The following is a 16,979-nucleotide window of genomic DNA, read 5'->3' on the forward strand; positions in this document are numbered from 1 at the left end:
GCAAAACAAAACAAACGCACACACAAAGCAAATAGCTCCTTTCCCTCTTTCTCAAATAGCCCCTTTCCCTCTTTTCTCAAATAGCCAGGTTTGTGTAACTTAAGGCATCTATACAAATCAGTGAAGCACAGAAACTGTTTCAACCAACTACTACTGAGCATGATGGAAAAATGAAGCTAATGTTGACCAAGGAACTTCTGATCTTTGTCTCACTATGAAGGTCCTCTCCCCTTCCAGTGAGCTTCCATTGTTCTTGTCACCTGTTGACTGAACTGTGTCTGCACTTCAATATTGTTCAGAAAATACCATAAATCCTGCACTAGTCAAGAGGGCTTACAAGCAGATCAGTGATTTCTCAAAAATGATAGAATTCTAAACAAAAAATTACCATATGAGCAAGCAATGTCACTCCTAGGCATAAAAACAAAAGTATGAAAAATGGGTTGGAACAGATACTTGTGTGCCAGTGTTCATTAGCAGCATTACTCAAAAACAGCCAGCCCAAAGATGGAAACAATCCAAGTGTCTGATAGATGAATAGATAAACAAAATGTGCTACATCCATACAATGGCATATTACTTGGCCAAAAAAGAAATTAAATTCTGATACATGCTACAACATGAATGGACCTTGAAAACGTGACTAAGAGAAGTCAGTCAGACACAAAAGGACAAATATTGTATGATTCTACTTGTATGACATCTAGAAGAGGTAAATTCACTGAGACAGAAAGTAATTTAAAGGCTACCATGGAGGAGTTATTGCTTAATGGGTAGAGAGTTACTATTTGGGGTAAATTCACTGAGACAGAAAGTAATTTAAAGGCTACCATGGAGGAGTTATTGCTTAATGGGTAGAGAGTTACTATTTGGGGTAAATTCACTGAGACAGAAAGTAATTTAAAGGCTACCATGGAGGAGTTATTGCTTAATGGGTAGAGAGTTACTATCTGGGGTGATGAAAACATTTTGGAAATAGTGGTGACATCTGCACAACACTGTCAATGTAATTTATGCTATCAGTTACACTTAAAAATGGAAAACACTTTGTTATATATATACTTTACCATAATAAAAAATGAAAAGACTTCCAATGCAATGAACAAGACATTTTACATTTTACAGGCAAACTCTCTCTTAAGAGGAAAAACTTAACACTATACATAAGGTCTTCCTAGTGATGTTCACCTAAGGGCCATGACACTGATATGGATGGTGAAAATAAGTAAGTCATTTAAACTTCTCTCACACATATGGTTAGTCACAAGAATTTCATTCCAAGAAGCCCTGCAATGAAGATTAACTGAAATGAAAGAGCGATTCACTGTGGAAATATTTCCTGTACTAACAAATGACAGTCAAAAGCATTCAGAAGTGCTCAGTACATCAAATGGATGAAAACATCAAATGGAAGAAATATTTTAAGACAAATGAGCAAATTTTAAATGCCACTCAAATGCGCAACTGGAGGAAAAGCTATGTTTGATTCAGAAAGACTTACCAGTATAAACATGACTGGACACCTATTTAAGTAGTCTTAGCCAGAATGGCTCATCTAGAAAAAACAACATACTGACACTGCTTTATATTCTAGGCCCAATTTCATAACTCAAATAAGAGATGAAGCATATACCTTTGGTTTGTTTTCTTTTTATTTGTATTTGTGACCAATATTGATATTTTATAGCATGAAATTTAAAGTGTGAAACTTTAAATTAAAACAGCACAGAGGATATTAAGAAAATAGACTTAGCTTAGGGTTAGTTAACACGCAGTCACTATTCAGAGACCAATTAGCTCATATAATTTGAGGATCATTTGTACTTCCTGAACACTTCTATATTATTACAAAGGCACCATAGTCAGATACACTGCTTTACTTCCTGGCGTGTCTGCATGAACACTTTCTATTTTTTCATACAGCATTTTCCCTGCACCTCTCCCCACCTCATCCTAATCTCTAACCTCTAATACCACTTTTTTCTTTAGGTTTCAGTGAAATTTTGGCCTCACCAATTGTTTACATTTAAATGAAAATAAATAGAAAATTACAGAAGGGGAACGTAAAAATATGCTACAAGGAATTTTCAGGAAATCCTAAAAGCTTACTTACCATATTGTCTTTTAAATGAAATTACTGGAACTCATTCTCATTAGGAAAATGAATGCTTTTGTACCATCCAGAGAGATGTTTGTGGAAAATAATATCCTTAATTGTTAGAAAAAAATCAGGATTTTTCATAATAGAGGTATCCTAAGATTCAATTTACTCTTATTTTTATCTAAATACAAAATTTCTGTAGTTTTATTTTAGTGGAAAAGGTTATAAATACCACAACATAATGCTATTTTAAAATTTTAATGTACTAACCCAGACTCTATTTCCAAAATAACAATAACTCTTCTGTAATAACAATGCCAAACTACTCCTGCTTCCATAGTGTTTTCCCCTATTCTGAGTTGGAAAATCAAAAAGATGGTCTGAAAATTTCAGTGATCTTTTATATCTGTTCCTTTTCTTGTATGGTTATGAGAGAGTGTTATTACGACTCTCAAACTGCTTCTCAGAGAACTATACTGTGTAAAAAGTAGGTTTCTTTTTTAATCTATGTAACTATAATATAAATTATCTAAATATTCAGTAGATTACATATAATAATGATAATGATGATGATGATAATAATAATAATAATAATAATAATAATAATAATAATAATAATAATAATAATAATAATAATAGAAGTGTATAAAGGTTACTGCCTGTACAATGAATACACAGCCTCTTTCTGGTTAGTAGTTTGTCTCTCGTATCATTTGCAATTACTCAATAAAGATTAATTCTTTATTCTTAAAGAAGATGTATACACGCACACACACACCATGGACTACTACTTGGCCATAAAAAAGAATGTAATAATGCCATTTGCAGCAACGTGGATGGACCTAGAGATAATCATATTAAGTGAAGTAAGTTAGAAAGAAAAAGACAAATATCATATAATATCACTTATATGTGGAATCTAAAAAAAAAAAATGATACAAATGTACTTATTTACAAACCAGAAACAGACTCACAGACATAGAAAACAAACTTGTAGCTGCCAAAAGGGAAAGGGAGTGGATGGACAAATTAGGAGTTTGGGATTAACAGATACATCTACTATATATAAAATAAACAACAAGGACCTACTGTATAGTACAGGGAACTATATTCTATATTTTATAATAATTTATAATGGAAAAGAATCTAAAAAATATATGATATGTATAACTGAATCACTTTGCTGTACACTTGAAACTAATACATTTTAAATCAACTATACCTGAATAAAAAAAGATGAACTCTTTATTTTTTACCATTCATATATTTCTACAAATGATCTGAAAAGATGAAAATTATATAGTGCTGTCAGATTATAGCATAAGCAGAGAATATTAATTTGACATCTCAAAGTTATTAATTTTATGATAGTCCCTAGCAAATATTAGAACGAAAAGAATAGAAACTGGTGTGTATTGAGAATCTGTAAGTATAATATTACAAATTTATCTCTAGACATCTTGGTAATTAAAAACTATAAATCTCTACTTTTTTTTTCATGTAAAGAAAAAAAAACCTACTACTTTGAATAAAATTTAATTATTGATATTATTTGGCAGAGTATCTTCCCTAATTAAGATCATTTGTCTTTGGAAGACAGAACGAGACAGACTAGGCTCTAAGAAGAAATATAATGGAACTAGATGCTTTTCTTTTGTTATTTATCATCATTGACGATTCAATCTCTGCCTCCTCCACATAACTAAAAGGAAAAAAGACCCAACGCCCCCCACCCACTTTTGCTGTTTTTATGTGGCAGAGGTTATTACCTATCCCTCAAATATCCATTCTCTCTCCTTGCTCAAATTCACAGGGCACTAATTTATCAGCTGGGCACACCACCTCTCAGCTTCTCTTACAGTGGGATGTAGTCATATGATTAAGTTTTGGCCAATGAGGAGGAAGAGGTAGTGAAATGTGGGACTTCAGAAATCCTATTTTAAAAGAAAGGGCACAATCCTCTCCTGATCAGACTTTCATTTACTGAGAGATTACTATGGGACTGACACTCGGCACACAGTTTCTTATAGTTTGAAAGTGAGCTATTAATAAAGTCTACTATCAAGTTAGGCACTACTATTACCATCTTATACAGTGAAACTGAGATGAACTTGCTCAAGACCTCACAGTTCCTAATGGGTAAAGCTGGGATTTGAACTTTACCATTCAAGTAATGGTAATGCTGTTATCCTATACCATTAACCACTGTGCTGTAATTTCACTCAAAATTGTTAAAGTTCTTCATTCTTTTACAACATGGAGGAAACCAAAAATTTTCAAGTCCCTTTTGGGGGTGGAGGCAGAGGAATAATCAGTTCACTTCATTTTAAATTCTAGAATAATTTCAGAGGGCACTGAGAAGCCTGGAAAAAGCCACAGGAGCTCTGATATGTTGGCTAATTTTTTAAAGTAATTTTTAGTTACCTTAGGTACATGGAACCTAACATTTGAGTTTAATAAAACGAAGGACAGAAAGTATAAGCTTTACTAGCAAAAGACCTGAAGTAAAAAAATCTCATATTTCTTATTCTAGTAAGTAATAGAGTCAGAAACATACCCAATATTTTGACATAACTTTTAAAGATTTAGTTGTAAAATCACTATAACATATACATTCTTTATAAAATACACAAAACTGCAAACTACAACCAGCTACCATATTACCAAAGGAAAAAAAAAAAGTAAAAAGAAAAAAAGAAAACTAAAGTTCCTAGATGAAAGTTATTTAAAATCAGACTAAAAAAATAATTCTGAAGACAATACCTTCAATACTTGGCTGCGTTTCTTCTGTTTTTGGAACAAAAATTCTGATTACACTTGTGTTGATATAAATCAAAGGCAAATTGCGTGAAGTCAGAGTATGGGTCCTCATGGGCTGACCGGGAGATTTTCTTTTCTCTTTTTGGGCCCTTGGTAGTTTTGCTTGAAATATACTTGCAATGGCATTAAGTAGAGGAAAACAAAGGACAACGTCAAAAGCTTGTGCTGAAAGAAGTATTTCATGAAGAAAATGAGGGGAACCATCTGTTAAACCTTCAGATAACTTATAAAAACTTCTTCGCTCACTTCTTGATGTTAACTTGTGGCGGACATTTTTTGTTACAGCTTTTGTGTATGTCAAAGAGAGAAATCCATGCTGCTGATGAGAGCCATCTAGAAGTTTTGCAGTCGTCTGTTCCAGGAAAAGGAAATCACAATACACACTTCATTAAAAAAGGAAATAAAAAAACCTATTTGAAAGCAGAAAATGATCTCACGTTTTATTATGTCCACACTTCTTAACGAGCACATTACTGATCAATTTTGTAAATAGGGCAAAAGGTCCTAAGACTTTGAATGAACTAAAGTTACGAATCCTGGGTTGTAGTTCAAGATCTTGAGAGAGGTAATTAACCTCTGTGTGCTTGTTTCTATGATTTTGACATTTTCTGTGACATTCTGAATTTAGAACAGACCACCTCTAGATACATCTTTTCATTCTTAATAATTTTTCATTAAGAGGACCAATATGTTGTTATAATTTGGGTCACAGAGGGGTTGTTTATGCAAGTGAAATTGAAATAAACATGTTATATATTTCCATTTGTGATCAGTAATCTGAATAGAAAAGATGATTGACTTTGACAACACTTATATGAATAAAGTTTTTCATCTGATAATCTGTTACTGAGCCCATAAAAAGAGCCTCATTGAGACTATGCTTTCATATTTGAATCAATCATTTAATGCATGTTTAACAGAAATGGTAACATGACACAAAAATAAAACATCTTTTATAACTTGCCTATTTTGACTATCATATTGTTTACAAAACCTATCAATCCTCCAAAAACTCATATTCCTTGTGTTTAGTACTATATTAAATAGTGAAAACTGTATCATTATAACTAATATTTTTGACAAAACTTGTCCAATTAACTCATATTCAAATTGTACACTATAAAGAAATTACAGTAAAATAAAGTATTTTTTAAAGAAAGGTAAAAATGCATATTTTGTATTTCTCAACATATGAAAAGGACAGTTCTTGCAAAAAGTTTTCCTGGCCCAGTTAAAGTACACATAACTCTATTCTGCAAATTACTCAATATAAAATCAGTTAGGTTGTTATATTCCACATTCCCATCCCTTCTTCCCAAGGCCTGATGAAATTTTTCAAAGTTATTAGGGTCCAAAGAGTGATGTTAAGAGAGGAAGTGAACTGAGGAAGAAGAAGAATGAAATATATTCACACAAACAAGAAAAAAATGAGCAGCAGCAGAGCAGCAAGGTGTCTGAGCCTGCTATTCCATCACTAGTAACCCTCTACTTTGTCTTCTTCCTCTCATGTTGTTGCCTGTCACCCAGTGACATGGTGAGAAGAAAACACAGTGAAGTTCAGTTTTCACTGCTAATTTAGTCTTCAACCCGGACTTTATAATGAAGAAAGGTGAGATAAAATTTACCTCTGCATACGATCTTTTTTTAAAGTTAATTTTCCTAGCATTAAAAAAAATTTGGAAAGTAGGCATTAAATGGTTGTGCAATATAATTTTTCTTATAACTGTTTTGCCCTCAGTGGTTTTTTTTTTTTAACTGTTTCCAATTTTCTCACTGCCTCTTGTCTGATTTCCCTTACCTTTCGCTTTTTACATCCAAAACAAAAGGAAACACAGGAAAACAAGAAAAGTGACACCAGTCTTTTCATCATGCTGCTGAATTGTAGGCAGGAGTGAGTGGAAAAGGGTGGCTGTCGGGTGGCCCCAGTGGAAGAGGTCACAGCAACACGCTAGGCATCTCTACCGGGAAGTGGGGGTGGGGGTGGGGATGAGGGTAGTGAGTAGAATCAACCACTAACCTAACTCAATTTTCATTAATGGCAACATTTGAATTCTGCAATTAGTATAAAAGGTGTCTCAATGTATAAATGTAGGTACTCTTGAAAGGTAAACTCCCATTGGAGAAAGTTTATTTGCTCAACTTCTGCATTCCTAACTCCCCTAGTAGAAGGGGGGGAAATGAAAGAATGAACGAATACTACCTGGAATTGAGGTAATATAAATGTTACTTTCACAGAGTAATAATAAATACTTAATACAATTATAAGCTAGAAAACTGATAATTCAAGAAATCTTAAAATTTTTAAATTTAGAAAAATTGATTAAAAACTTTAAAAGGGAATTAACAATAATTTTTGCTTTCTTTCATGAATACATATTAAAATTATTAACAGTATTTCTCATGGACGCTAACAAACACTCAAAGAGAAGAAAATAAATCTAGACAGAACTTTCACTGACATAAAAGCCACATTTAGGGACATTTCTTTTTTCCAGACAAGACTAGAAAAAATTCAAAAATCAAATCAGAAACTAGCATTTGGCTATGGAAATATAATGTTAAACATTAAGTCTAAGAACAAAATTATTTAAAATACTTGGTTAACTTAAAAAATCTTTTTAAAGATATTTGTCTTAAATCCCTTTTGAGCTACAAAGAGGAAATAAGTACGAGTTTACACATGCTGAGAAACTAATAATGTTCTGATTTAATAAATTCTTAAGAGAATTGCTGTTGCCATTATAACTCATTCTTAATATTTTAAAATCACACGCATTTTATTAACTTTCAGAATGTCACTTAATATGCTTGTAACTTATGTAATATTGTACATCAACTTTACTTCAATTAAAAAAAGGAATGTCACTAAAAGAATTAGCTTTATAACATATTCAGATATACTGTATCCCTAGGGAAAAGAAAGGATTCTAAACTTCTAAAACCCACTGATATACAGTCTAGTGTTCATCTTCCATCCAGTCAATGACAGACGTACAGCCTTGTCCAGATTTTACAGGCATCAAATAAGGTGCTTGGAGTTAGTTGTGAGAAGGAAATGGCATAGTAATAGGAAAAAAAGCAATCTAAGTAAGAATCATAAAAGAAATAACAAAAGCAGTAGGTCAACTCTTGATCATTAATCATTCAATACACGCATTATTTAACAATCTATTTTGATTTTCTAATGCTGATGGTAAAATTCGTTTGTATTCACAAAACCAGAATGACAAAAAGCATACATAATTAGCTGAGAAACAAATTAGATTATTGTGAAAAGCAGCCTATAATTTAAGAATACATTTTAGTTCATTTACAAAGTGGGTGGTAAAGGGAAAGATGAAAATCAAGAGTTGACTCTATGGATAGTTCAGTTCCTTCTCTGGGTTCCTGTTAATGGGAGATCTGTAGCATAATTTAAAAATGATTTCTTACAGAAGGAAAGAAGCCAGAGCAATTACTGAAAGGGTCCTGCTTGCTGATGGGTCGAACCAACAAGGTGCGTCTGTTCAGCTTGTCAGTACAGGAAAGGAAGACACCTCCACATTGCCCCAGAGACCAACACTCTTCCCCAAGGCTTGAGGTGATGGACAGGAGCAAAGAAGGTGAAAAGACAAAAGCAATAAAAGCCATAAGCAAAAAAAAATCTGGACAATTTTAATTCCGCTCAAGTTTGCATAGGTTTAGGTTTGAGCCACTGCTAGGTATGGCCTCTGTCAGAACCATCTTCTGCAAAAGCATTGTTAATGGGAAAATAATTGCTTTTAGTGTAAACAGCTACTTTCAGTTTATAAAAAGGACAATTTAATAGGAATTCACTTACAAATGGGAAAAAAACATCTAAAAGTCAACATAATACATTAATGACAACATATATTAATAAAAGCAACCCTACCTTTGCCTTATTGAAAAATTTACTTAATTGCTAGAACAGGAAAATGGTTACAAAACACAAGCAGCTTAAAAAGATAAATAGCTTCATTTTGTAATGTAATTTGGGAAGAAAAGGTCAAAAAATTTACTCGGAGCTCTAATTCTTGTAACCATTAGTCCTACTCATGAAAGAACAAACATAAACAGTTTATAATATATTGTTAAAAAAATCATAATTACTAAATGAGTCTCACCACAGGTTTTTCTTTGCACTGTAGAAATACTCCTTCAAAATGTCCTGACTGCCAACCTTCCCCTGGCCTGGAAAACATAAGTTCACCTTATCTGTTCTCTTCAATTTTTCTGAGTTAAAAAATTGAGCATATATAACTATTTCAAGTAGTTATGATGTAAACAACACTATACTGAACTAAAACGTGGATGTGACAATGCAACCAACAGAACAGTTTACGTTAGTACCAAACCCTGGTAGCTCTGCACAGAAGCATCTGTCTTAATGGTAAATTGTATACTTACTTGGCTGATTATTTTTCTTTCTTACCCATGAGATGCTAAGGTCCGTAAGGGCATGTTTATGTCTATTTTTGTTAAATACTATATCCCCAGAGCTTAGCATATTTATTAAATCAATGAATAAGTAATTTATCTAAATATTATTAAATTACATAAATTTAAATGTCATTGATGGCCTAGAACATAAATTGTAATATTCACATAATCAAGACACTTTTTCAGCAGTAAAATGTAATTCATGTATCACTTACAAAAATCATTTTGACATAGAGATATACCATTCAAAAGGAACTATACAGCTAACCATTCCATTATTAAAAATCAATTAGTGATTCACCGTTACTACAACAAAACCAATTATCATAAGCTTGATAAGATAATACTAGTATAATATGTCTTAATATATATCCAGCAAAATATTTTGAACTTCACAGATATGACACATTTTTTTTGGTTGTGCCAGATTTAATAGTAATTGACAAAAATGATATATACAATAAAGAATAAAACTTCAAATATATTTAATATAAAATCAGAAACCCATTAAATAAAAAAGCCTTTGGTTTTTAGAATACATAATGCATCAATAAAGGTACAGAAACATACATGCTTCTGCAGGCACTTAATAAATAATTGTTGAGTGAGTAAATATTACAAATCTAGGAAAAAAAGGACTTTCAGGCTGTTTCTATGCCAAAATACTATGAAGTTGAAAATAGAATGCTGTTTAAAAAATAATTTTTAAAAATATGTGTGAGTTTTGTGGTATATGAATTATATTTCAATTAAAAAAATTAGGGTGGTAGCATAAAGCAAAATAAAAAAAGCATCTTTCTTTGGGAAAAATTAACAATAAAATTGCTGTAAAGTTTCATAAAAATATCTAAAACTCTACTTTTGTCCTACCATTATTTATTAGTATAAGCAAATTATATTTGTAAATTATATTTGCTTATGATCTACTTTTGATAGAAATTTATTAAGAAGGAAATATATGGTTCTAGGCACATCTACAACTTGTACATTAATCATCTGTGATATAAGAGAACTCTCCAAAGTGCAAAGGGACATGAGACGTTGCTCCATTTCGATCTATAATTATACTGGTATACGGAGTGGATGGGGAATATACAGTAAAAACCAAAGCCATCCACTGTGTCCCAGGAATCTAAACAAATATACAACATATGTAACAAGTTGTGAGATAATTAGTAGAGGTAGCTTCTTTCATTCAGTGTAGCTGAGTGGATGTTTATGAACAGATCTGCCCTCTTATAGAACAAAACTTTATTATATTCCATATATGAATGAATACCAAGTAAAATTAACCAATTTATCTGTTAAAAACCCTCTGGGAATATGTACAATATTTTACTAATCAGACCAAAATACAAAAATTCTTATATAGAATTTGTTCAAAGTAAATATAGCTTTTCCCGATTTCATTATTCATTATTTACCTGCTTCTATAGTGATCAATATTGAAACTTTCTATTTTACATTTCACTTTAGTGTAAACATCCTGGACATCTATGGAAGCACTGAGGTCTTCCAGTTCACTGACCACACAAAGCTCTGCAATAAGAAGCAAACATTAATATCAGTATAAGCCTCATACTCAGTATTAAAACTTTCTATTTCACATATAATATTGGCATAGATATCCTTCAGATCTAAAGTGGGAATGAGACTTTCTGTTCATTAGCCACACAAGATACTAAAATAATAAGGAAAATTATATCAATATAGCCCTAATAATTAAGACAGGATACTTATTTCAAGATAGGGGAAATCTCGGTTAATGTTTGAAGTGCTACATCTGGTATCAGTCAACAATCGCTGCAGTTCGTTTAGTGATGATCTAATGCATCAATCTGACCAATGGAAAGATTACCTTAGGGTTTTCGGAATGAATTTTAATACAAACAAGACAAGATTTAGGAAATAGAGTCAACATGTTAGTATTACTAGTAGAAATCACTTGAATTAGATCTAATAATGTTTATTTGATAAAAATGACAATGACAGATAAAACTGACTCTCCAATTTCTTCTAAACAATACTGTCTAATAGTTTATCTTTTCAGTAGAAAAGTAATCCTATACCTGTGCCTTTATTTTCAGGATCTGGAGCAAAGAGCTTTATAGTAATTTTGGGCAGCACCCACTGCATCCACAGACTAACACGTCCACTGGATCCACCAATGTTACTTGTAGTTTGTTCCAAGGTAACAGAATCCGAGAATGGTGAATCATCAACTGCTTGAACAGAATCTCCCTGGGATGAGAAATAACAACAATACTTTGTAACTTAAATAAAAATAACTGAAAAATTATAATTAAAAACCTGCGATGATTCCTTATAACTCATCCTTATAATATATGCTAATGCTAATCATACAGATGCTTATGCTAATACATAATGACAGTAATATAAACACATACTACTCACATGCTTTTCTTAGTTACAATGTACAGGCATGCCCTTCCAGTTTCCTCTAAACAAATTAGGATCGTACTAATGAGTATTTCTTGATCAAGAAGCTATAGTCAAGGACCGTTTGGGCTCTATTTTTGGAAATAAAGTTTTACTGCCTCACAGTCACATCGACTCATTTATCTATTGCCAATGGCTGCTATTTAGTAGAGTTAAGTAGCTGTCATAGAGGTGCTATGATCCACAAAACTTAAAATATTTACTGTCTTGCCATTTACTAAAAATGTTGCCTACCCTTGCTATGGAATATTAATGTCTGACTCTATAAGAACCATAGCAAAACATAAGTAGCATGATTTAAGAAACAGCAAGACATTCATCATGCTTCACATATGTTACTATAGAGACTTTTAAAAGTTAATAGATTTGATGATAGATTTTTTAAATGATTTATATGGTTAAAAGTGTCTTAATTAGAGGAACAGAGCATGAGCTTATTCAAGTCAACAAATACACACTGAATTCTGGATATGTGTAAGGCCCTAAATTTGGTACTAACAAACTTTCTGTAAAAGGTTTGTTGGGTTTTTCCTTTTCAGCAGCTGAAAAACAAATCCTAGTTTGGAGGTGAACAGCTTCAGTCTCAAAGGCAGGAAGAGATGGTGCCAGAAACAGTGATCACTCACTCATGCACTCCACTCTTTTAGGATTAGCTACCACGTATTTGGTTTTTTAAAATCCCAACTTTGCTGTACATCTAAAACCATCAAAAAAAAAAAACCTGAGAGCCTAAACCCATTTTCTGTGAGCTGATCAACTATACTCTAGCATGCTTATTTAAATATTAGTTATATGTGCTGAAGCTCAGTCTGATAGGCAGCCTGGTATATGAGGTTAAGGACTTCAGATACTGTAATGTAATTTAACCTCTCAATTTGTTCCCTCATCTGCGAAATGGTTATTATAATTATATTTATTATATAATAATAATATATATCTTACTTAAGATTAAGGAAGAACACAAATATAAAGTGATAATTTATAATATACAATTCATAAATGGTATGTATAGTAATCACCATCAAGCTTAGCTACTACTTAGACATTGTTACTCTCCGCCCTGTAGAATTTGGTATCCTATACCCTACACCCTCTTGCCTTTCTCATTCTGTCACCTTTCTAACTTCAGGACATTTTCCTTTGCCATGTATGTTCAACTTGTAACACTCACCTGTTGCTTTGAGTGTTTCAAACAAAATGTTCATTGCCTACGCTAAGGATCCATAACCAGTAGCCAACTACCAGACAAAACATCCTTTAAGGTTTAACAGAAGAAAATACAACATGGTCAGTACACTGTTTCCTTGGATAGTTTCTCAGATCAGAACCCATTTATCTCCCAGTCAAGGCATTAGACTGGCACCTAAAGAACAAGGAAGATAGGAAAACCTTACACAAAACAAAACCAAAAAAACCTACTCTCACTAGTACAGACATGCCATCTCTGCAGGCATATTCAGTTCTATATGAAGTTTTTACCCTGACCTCACTTTTACAGCATCTTTCAACCAGAAGAAAACTCAGTTTCCTTGAATCCCCAGAAGAGATCAAACAAGGAAGATTTTCACAAAACTACAGGGAAGTGTTTACTGTTGGAATACTTAAGGACCAAGCACAGCAAAGCAATAGTGTCTTGCAATTCACTGTGACACAAAATTAGACTTAAATCTGAATATATAGTCATCCTTCCTTCCAATTACACCAAACAAAGCAAATAGCTTACTGTTTGGGATGTTTTTATATAAATGCCTCTCTAAAACATAAGTGGTCCTAAATCTGCTATAATTGAAATTTCTTAGAATTTGAGAAGGTATACAAAAATTTAGGGTTTTGCAAAAAGACAACCTATGGAATGGGTGAAAATATTTGCAAAAGATGCAACCAACAAGGGATTAATTCACAAAATATACAAACAGCTCATATGGCTCTGTATCAGAAAACAAACAACCCATGCAAAAAATGAGCAGAAGGCCTAAATAGAGATTTCTCCAATGAAAACAAACAGATGGCCAATAGGCATGTGAAAAGATGCTCAACATCATTTAATTATTAGAGAAATGCAAATCAAAATTGTAATGAGGTATCACCTCACACCAGTCAGAATGGCCACTATCAAAAGTCTACAAATAATAAATGCTAGAGAAAGTATGGAGAAAACACAACCTTCCTACACTGTTGGTAACGTAAATTGGTACAGACACTATGGAGAACAGTATGGAGGTTCCTTAGAAAACTAGAGTTACCATATGATTCCAGGAATCTGGAAAAGATGAAAACTCTTATTTGAAAAGATACATGTACACTAATGTTCATAGCAGTGCTATTTACAATAGTCAAGACATGGAAGTAACCTAAATGTCCAAACAGATGAATAAAGAAGATATGTATATACACACATATATATACACACACGTACATATATATACACATACATATACACATAATAGAATATTATACAACCATAAAAAAGAATGAATTATGTCATTTGCAGCAACTTGGATGGACCTGGAGATTATCATACTACGTGAAGTCAGTCAGAGAAATGTATATGTGGAATCTAGAAAAATTAGACAAAGGAACATATTTCCAAACCAGAAATAGACTCACAGATGTAGAAAACAAACTTACGGTTAACAAAGGGGAAAGTGGGAGGAAGGGATAAATTAGGAATTTGGGATTAACAGATACATATTACTATATATAAAATAGATAAACAACAAGGACCTACTGTATAGCACAGGGAACTATATTCAGTATCTTGTAGTAACCTATAACGGAAAATAATCTGAAGAAGAATATATGTATATATAAAACTGAATCACTTTGCTATATACCTGCAACACTGTAAATCAACTATACTTCAATTAAAAATTACAGCTAAAAAATTCAAGTTTTTGGTTAAGTGTCTAAAGTAAAATAGTATCTAATGAAAAGCAAAAACTAATCCCAGAAAAAGGTATATTTTACAAAGTTAAATTTAATAAAAGGCAACATAATGTGTCAGTATGCCTTTCTCTACAGACTGGTTCTCAGAGCATTTACAAATTAATTTCTCTCTCCAAGAGTCAGAAGAACATCATAATCCCGAGAATGGGAATTACAGGGCAAAGAGTACCTCACATCAATGGAAGCCTTGATTTTTAACACTACTCAGTAGTAATGCTAAGAAAACTGTGGCTCAAATTTAGTAAGTAAGGACTCCTGAGAAAAAGTTTTGCTCTCCTTCTTCATATAGTTTCAATTTTCATTTTGGATTTACAACATTTGGGTGGTACTATTAAATATGTTTCTGCATTAATTTTCTGCTCTATTTCTAAATCTATAGCAAAAACTGAGCCAGAACTAGAGATGCTGAACTATTTTCCCACACCTCTTCATGCCAAGTTCTAAAATACACAATTCAATTCTTTCACCATTTTGTCACAAATTGACCAAAATACTGAGTTTATTTTGCTAACTGAATTTATCTTTGTTCATCTGGAAGAGCAAATACTTCAGCCCTTTATCCTTGGCCTGCTTCAGAGCTCAGGGATGATCATACTTTTGGCCATATTACTCTCTCTTATCAAAACAACTCCAGGGTTCTTGTTCAGTCACTAAACTTCCCAAAGGGCTAAACACTTCCACGACTGTTTGTACTTAAGTCAACAGTAACAAGTGGCCTGCTGTGGCTTCCACTACCTTTGCTCTCACTATTTTAATGTGAAGAGTGGGAAAAATAAAGAACTGTTTTTAAGCTCTGTACTTAAGTCTCTCACTCATATTTCCCCCTCTACTATCACTCAGATTGATATTCAGGAAGCTAGAGCTTTATCCACTGAAAAGTATGTTGCTCCCTATCAACATGTCAACATAAGAAGAATTATTCATAGTTTAAAGTACCCATCATCCAAGGATCATATAAACAAATACTTCTCTTCTACTTAACACAAACAATTGGTAAGAGTGTGCTTTTTAAAACTAGATCCATTTACAGTGAGTTCTTTATAGTCAAAATAATTTTAAAATAATGGTTTTGATCCAACTTAGCAAGAAATAGCAAGAGATACCTTAAACAGTAAATGTTTTAAAATTTCATGAACTTTTTGAGTGCAAGTATTAATAAGAAATTTTTAAAAATCAAAACTGCTTTTTAAAAGTGGTCCCCAGATCCATAATTGACATAAGTAGGCACAACAAATGTAAGGTGACCTCAGATTAACAGGTTATATTTATACAATAAAACTATTTGAATTTTAAAAAATAAGCCAATAATCGAGAAACCAGAGGCATCTTCTGGTATGATGATTTTGAAATAAGAAAAGCATAACAAACAAAATATTTTGTTGATTTGTATGTGGAGGCTAAGCAGTACCTGCTTTGATATATGTATTATCTTGGTTCTTTCAACAGCTACTCAGTTGATGAGATAATGATCTAAATGCTAAGATTCCTACATTTTGAATGAAAGTTTCTCTCTAAATGCTGATGATAAAACCATTTAAAGATAAATATTTAATGAAATAAGTCTATTTTCAGGAACAGATATAAAATTATTATGAGATGTTCTTAAAATAGAAATTGAGTAAAAAAGTTCAAACTAAATTTATTTTCTATAAGGATGTCTGGAATAACAGATTGAGGTCGATTACTGCTTAGGTTAACTGCACTTAATACATAAGTGAGTAACAACTTTTTATAACTGAAAAAATGGCAGTTTTGCTATGGCAGTTGCTGTCAAGTAACTTCTGTTTTTCTTTTTTTGGATATATAACTGACATATAACATTATAACAGTTTCAGGTATACAACATAATGATTTGATATTTACATATATAGTGAAATAATCACAGTATGGTCTAGTTAACATCCATTGCCACACACAGTGACAAATTATTTTTTCTTGTGAGGTGAACTTTTAAGATCTATTTTCTTACAACTTTCAAATATACAATACAGTATTATTACAGTCACCATGGTGTACATTACATCACTAGGACTTATTTATTTTATAACTGGAAGTTTGTACCTTTTTGACCACCTTCACTCATTTTGTCCCCTCCACCCCAAATTTTCGCTTTATATTTGACTAAAATAAATGCATTCTAAATAACTATTAGAAACTAAGAAATGAACCACTTCATGCTGGATTTTTTTTCCTGAAAATAAATTTTTTTATC

The 16,979-nt window shown here is 32.3% G+C and overlaps 1 protein-coding gene across 11 annotated transcripts in view; it reads right to left on the minus strand.

The window, feature by feature from the left end:
* The window catches only part of VPS13B (vacuolar protein sorting 13 homolog B), a 627,764-nt gene that overhangs the window by 296,292 nt on the left and 314,493 nt on the right, over positions 1–16,979 (minus strand). For 7 of the 11 annotated variants that reach the window (XM_032468222.1, XM_032468224.1, XM_032468221.1 and 4 more), the window contains 4 exons: positions 11,431–11,602; positions 10,786–10,900; positions 8,354–8,495; positions 4,865–5,273 (listed from right to left, as the gene is read on the minus strand). In XM_032468222.1, coding sequence (XP_032324113.1) covers positions 4,865–5,273; positions 8,354–8,495; positions 10,786–10,900; positions 11,431–11,602 — 838 coding nt within the window. Of the gene's footprint in view, positions 1–4,864; positions 5,274–8,353; positions 8,496–9,045; positions 9,155–10,785; positions 10,901–11,430; positions 11,603–16,979 lie in introns of those variants that run through there. The other 4 variants (XR_004315275.1, XM_032468223.1, XM_032468227.1 and 1 more) reach the window with 4 other exon arrangements.

This window comes from Camelus ferus, chromosome 25 (assembly GCF_009834535.1).
Source record: "Camelus ferus isolate YT-003-E chromosome 25, BCGSAC_Cfer_1.0, whole genome shotgun sequence".
Taxonomy (NCBI): Eukaryota; Metazoa; Chordata; class Mammalia; order Artiodactyla; family Camelidae; genus Camelus; species Camelus ferus.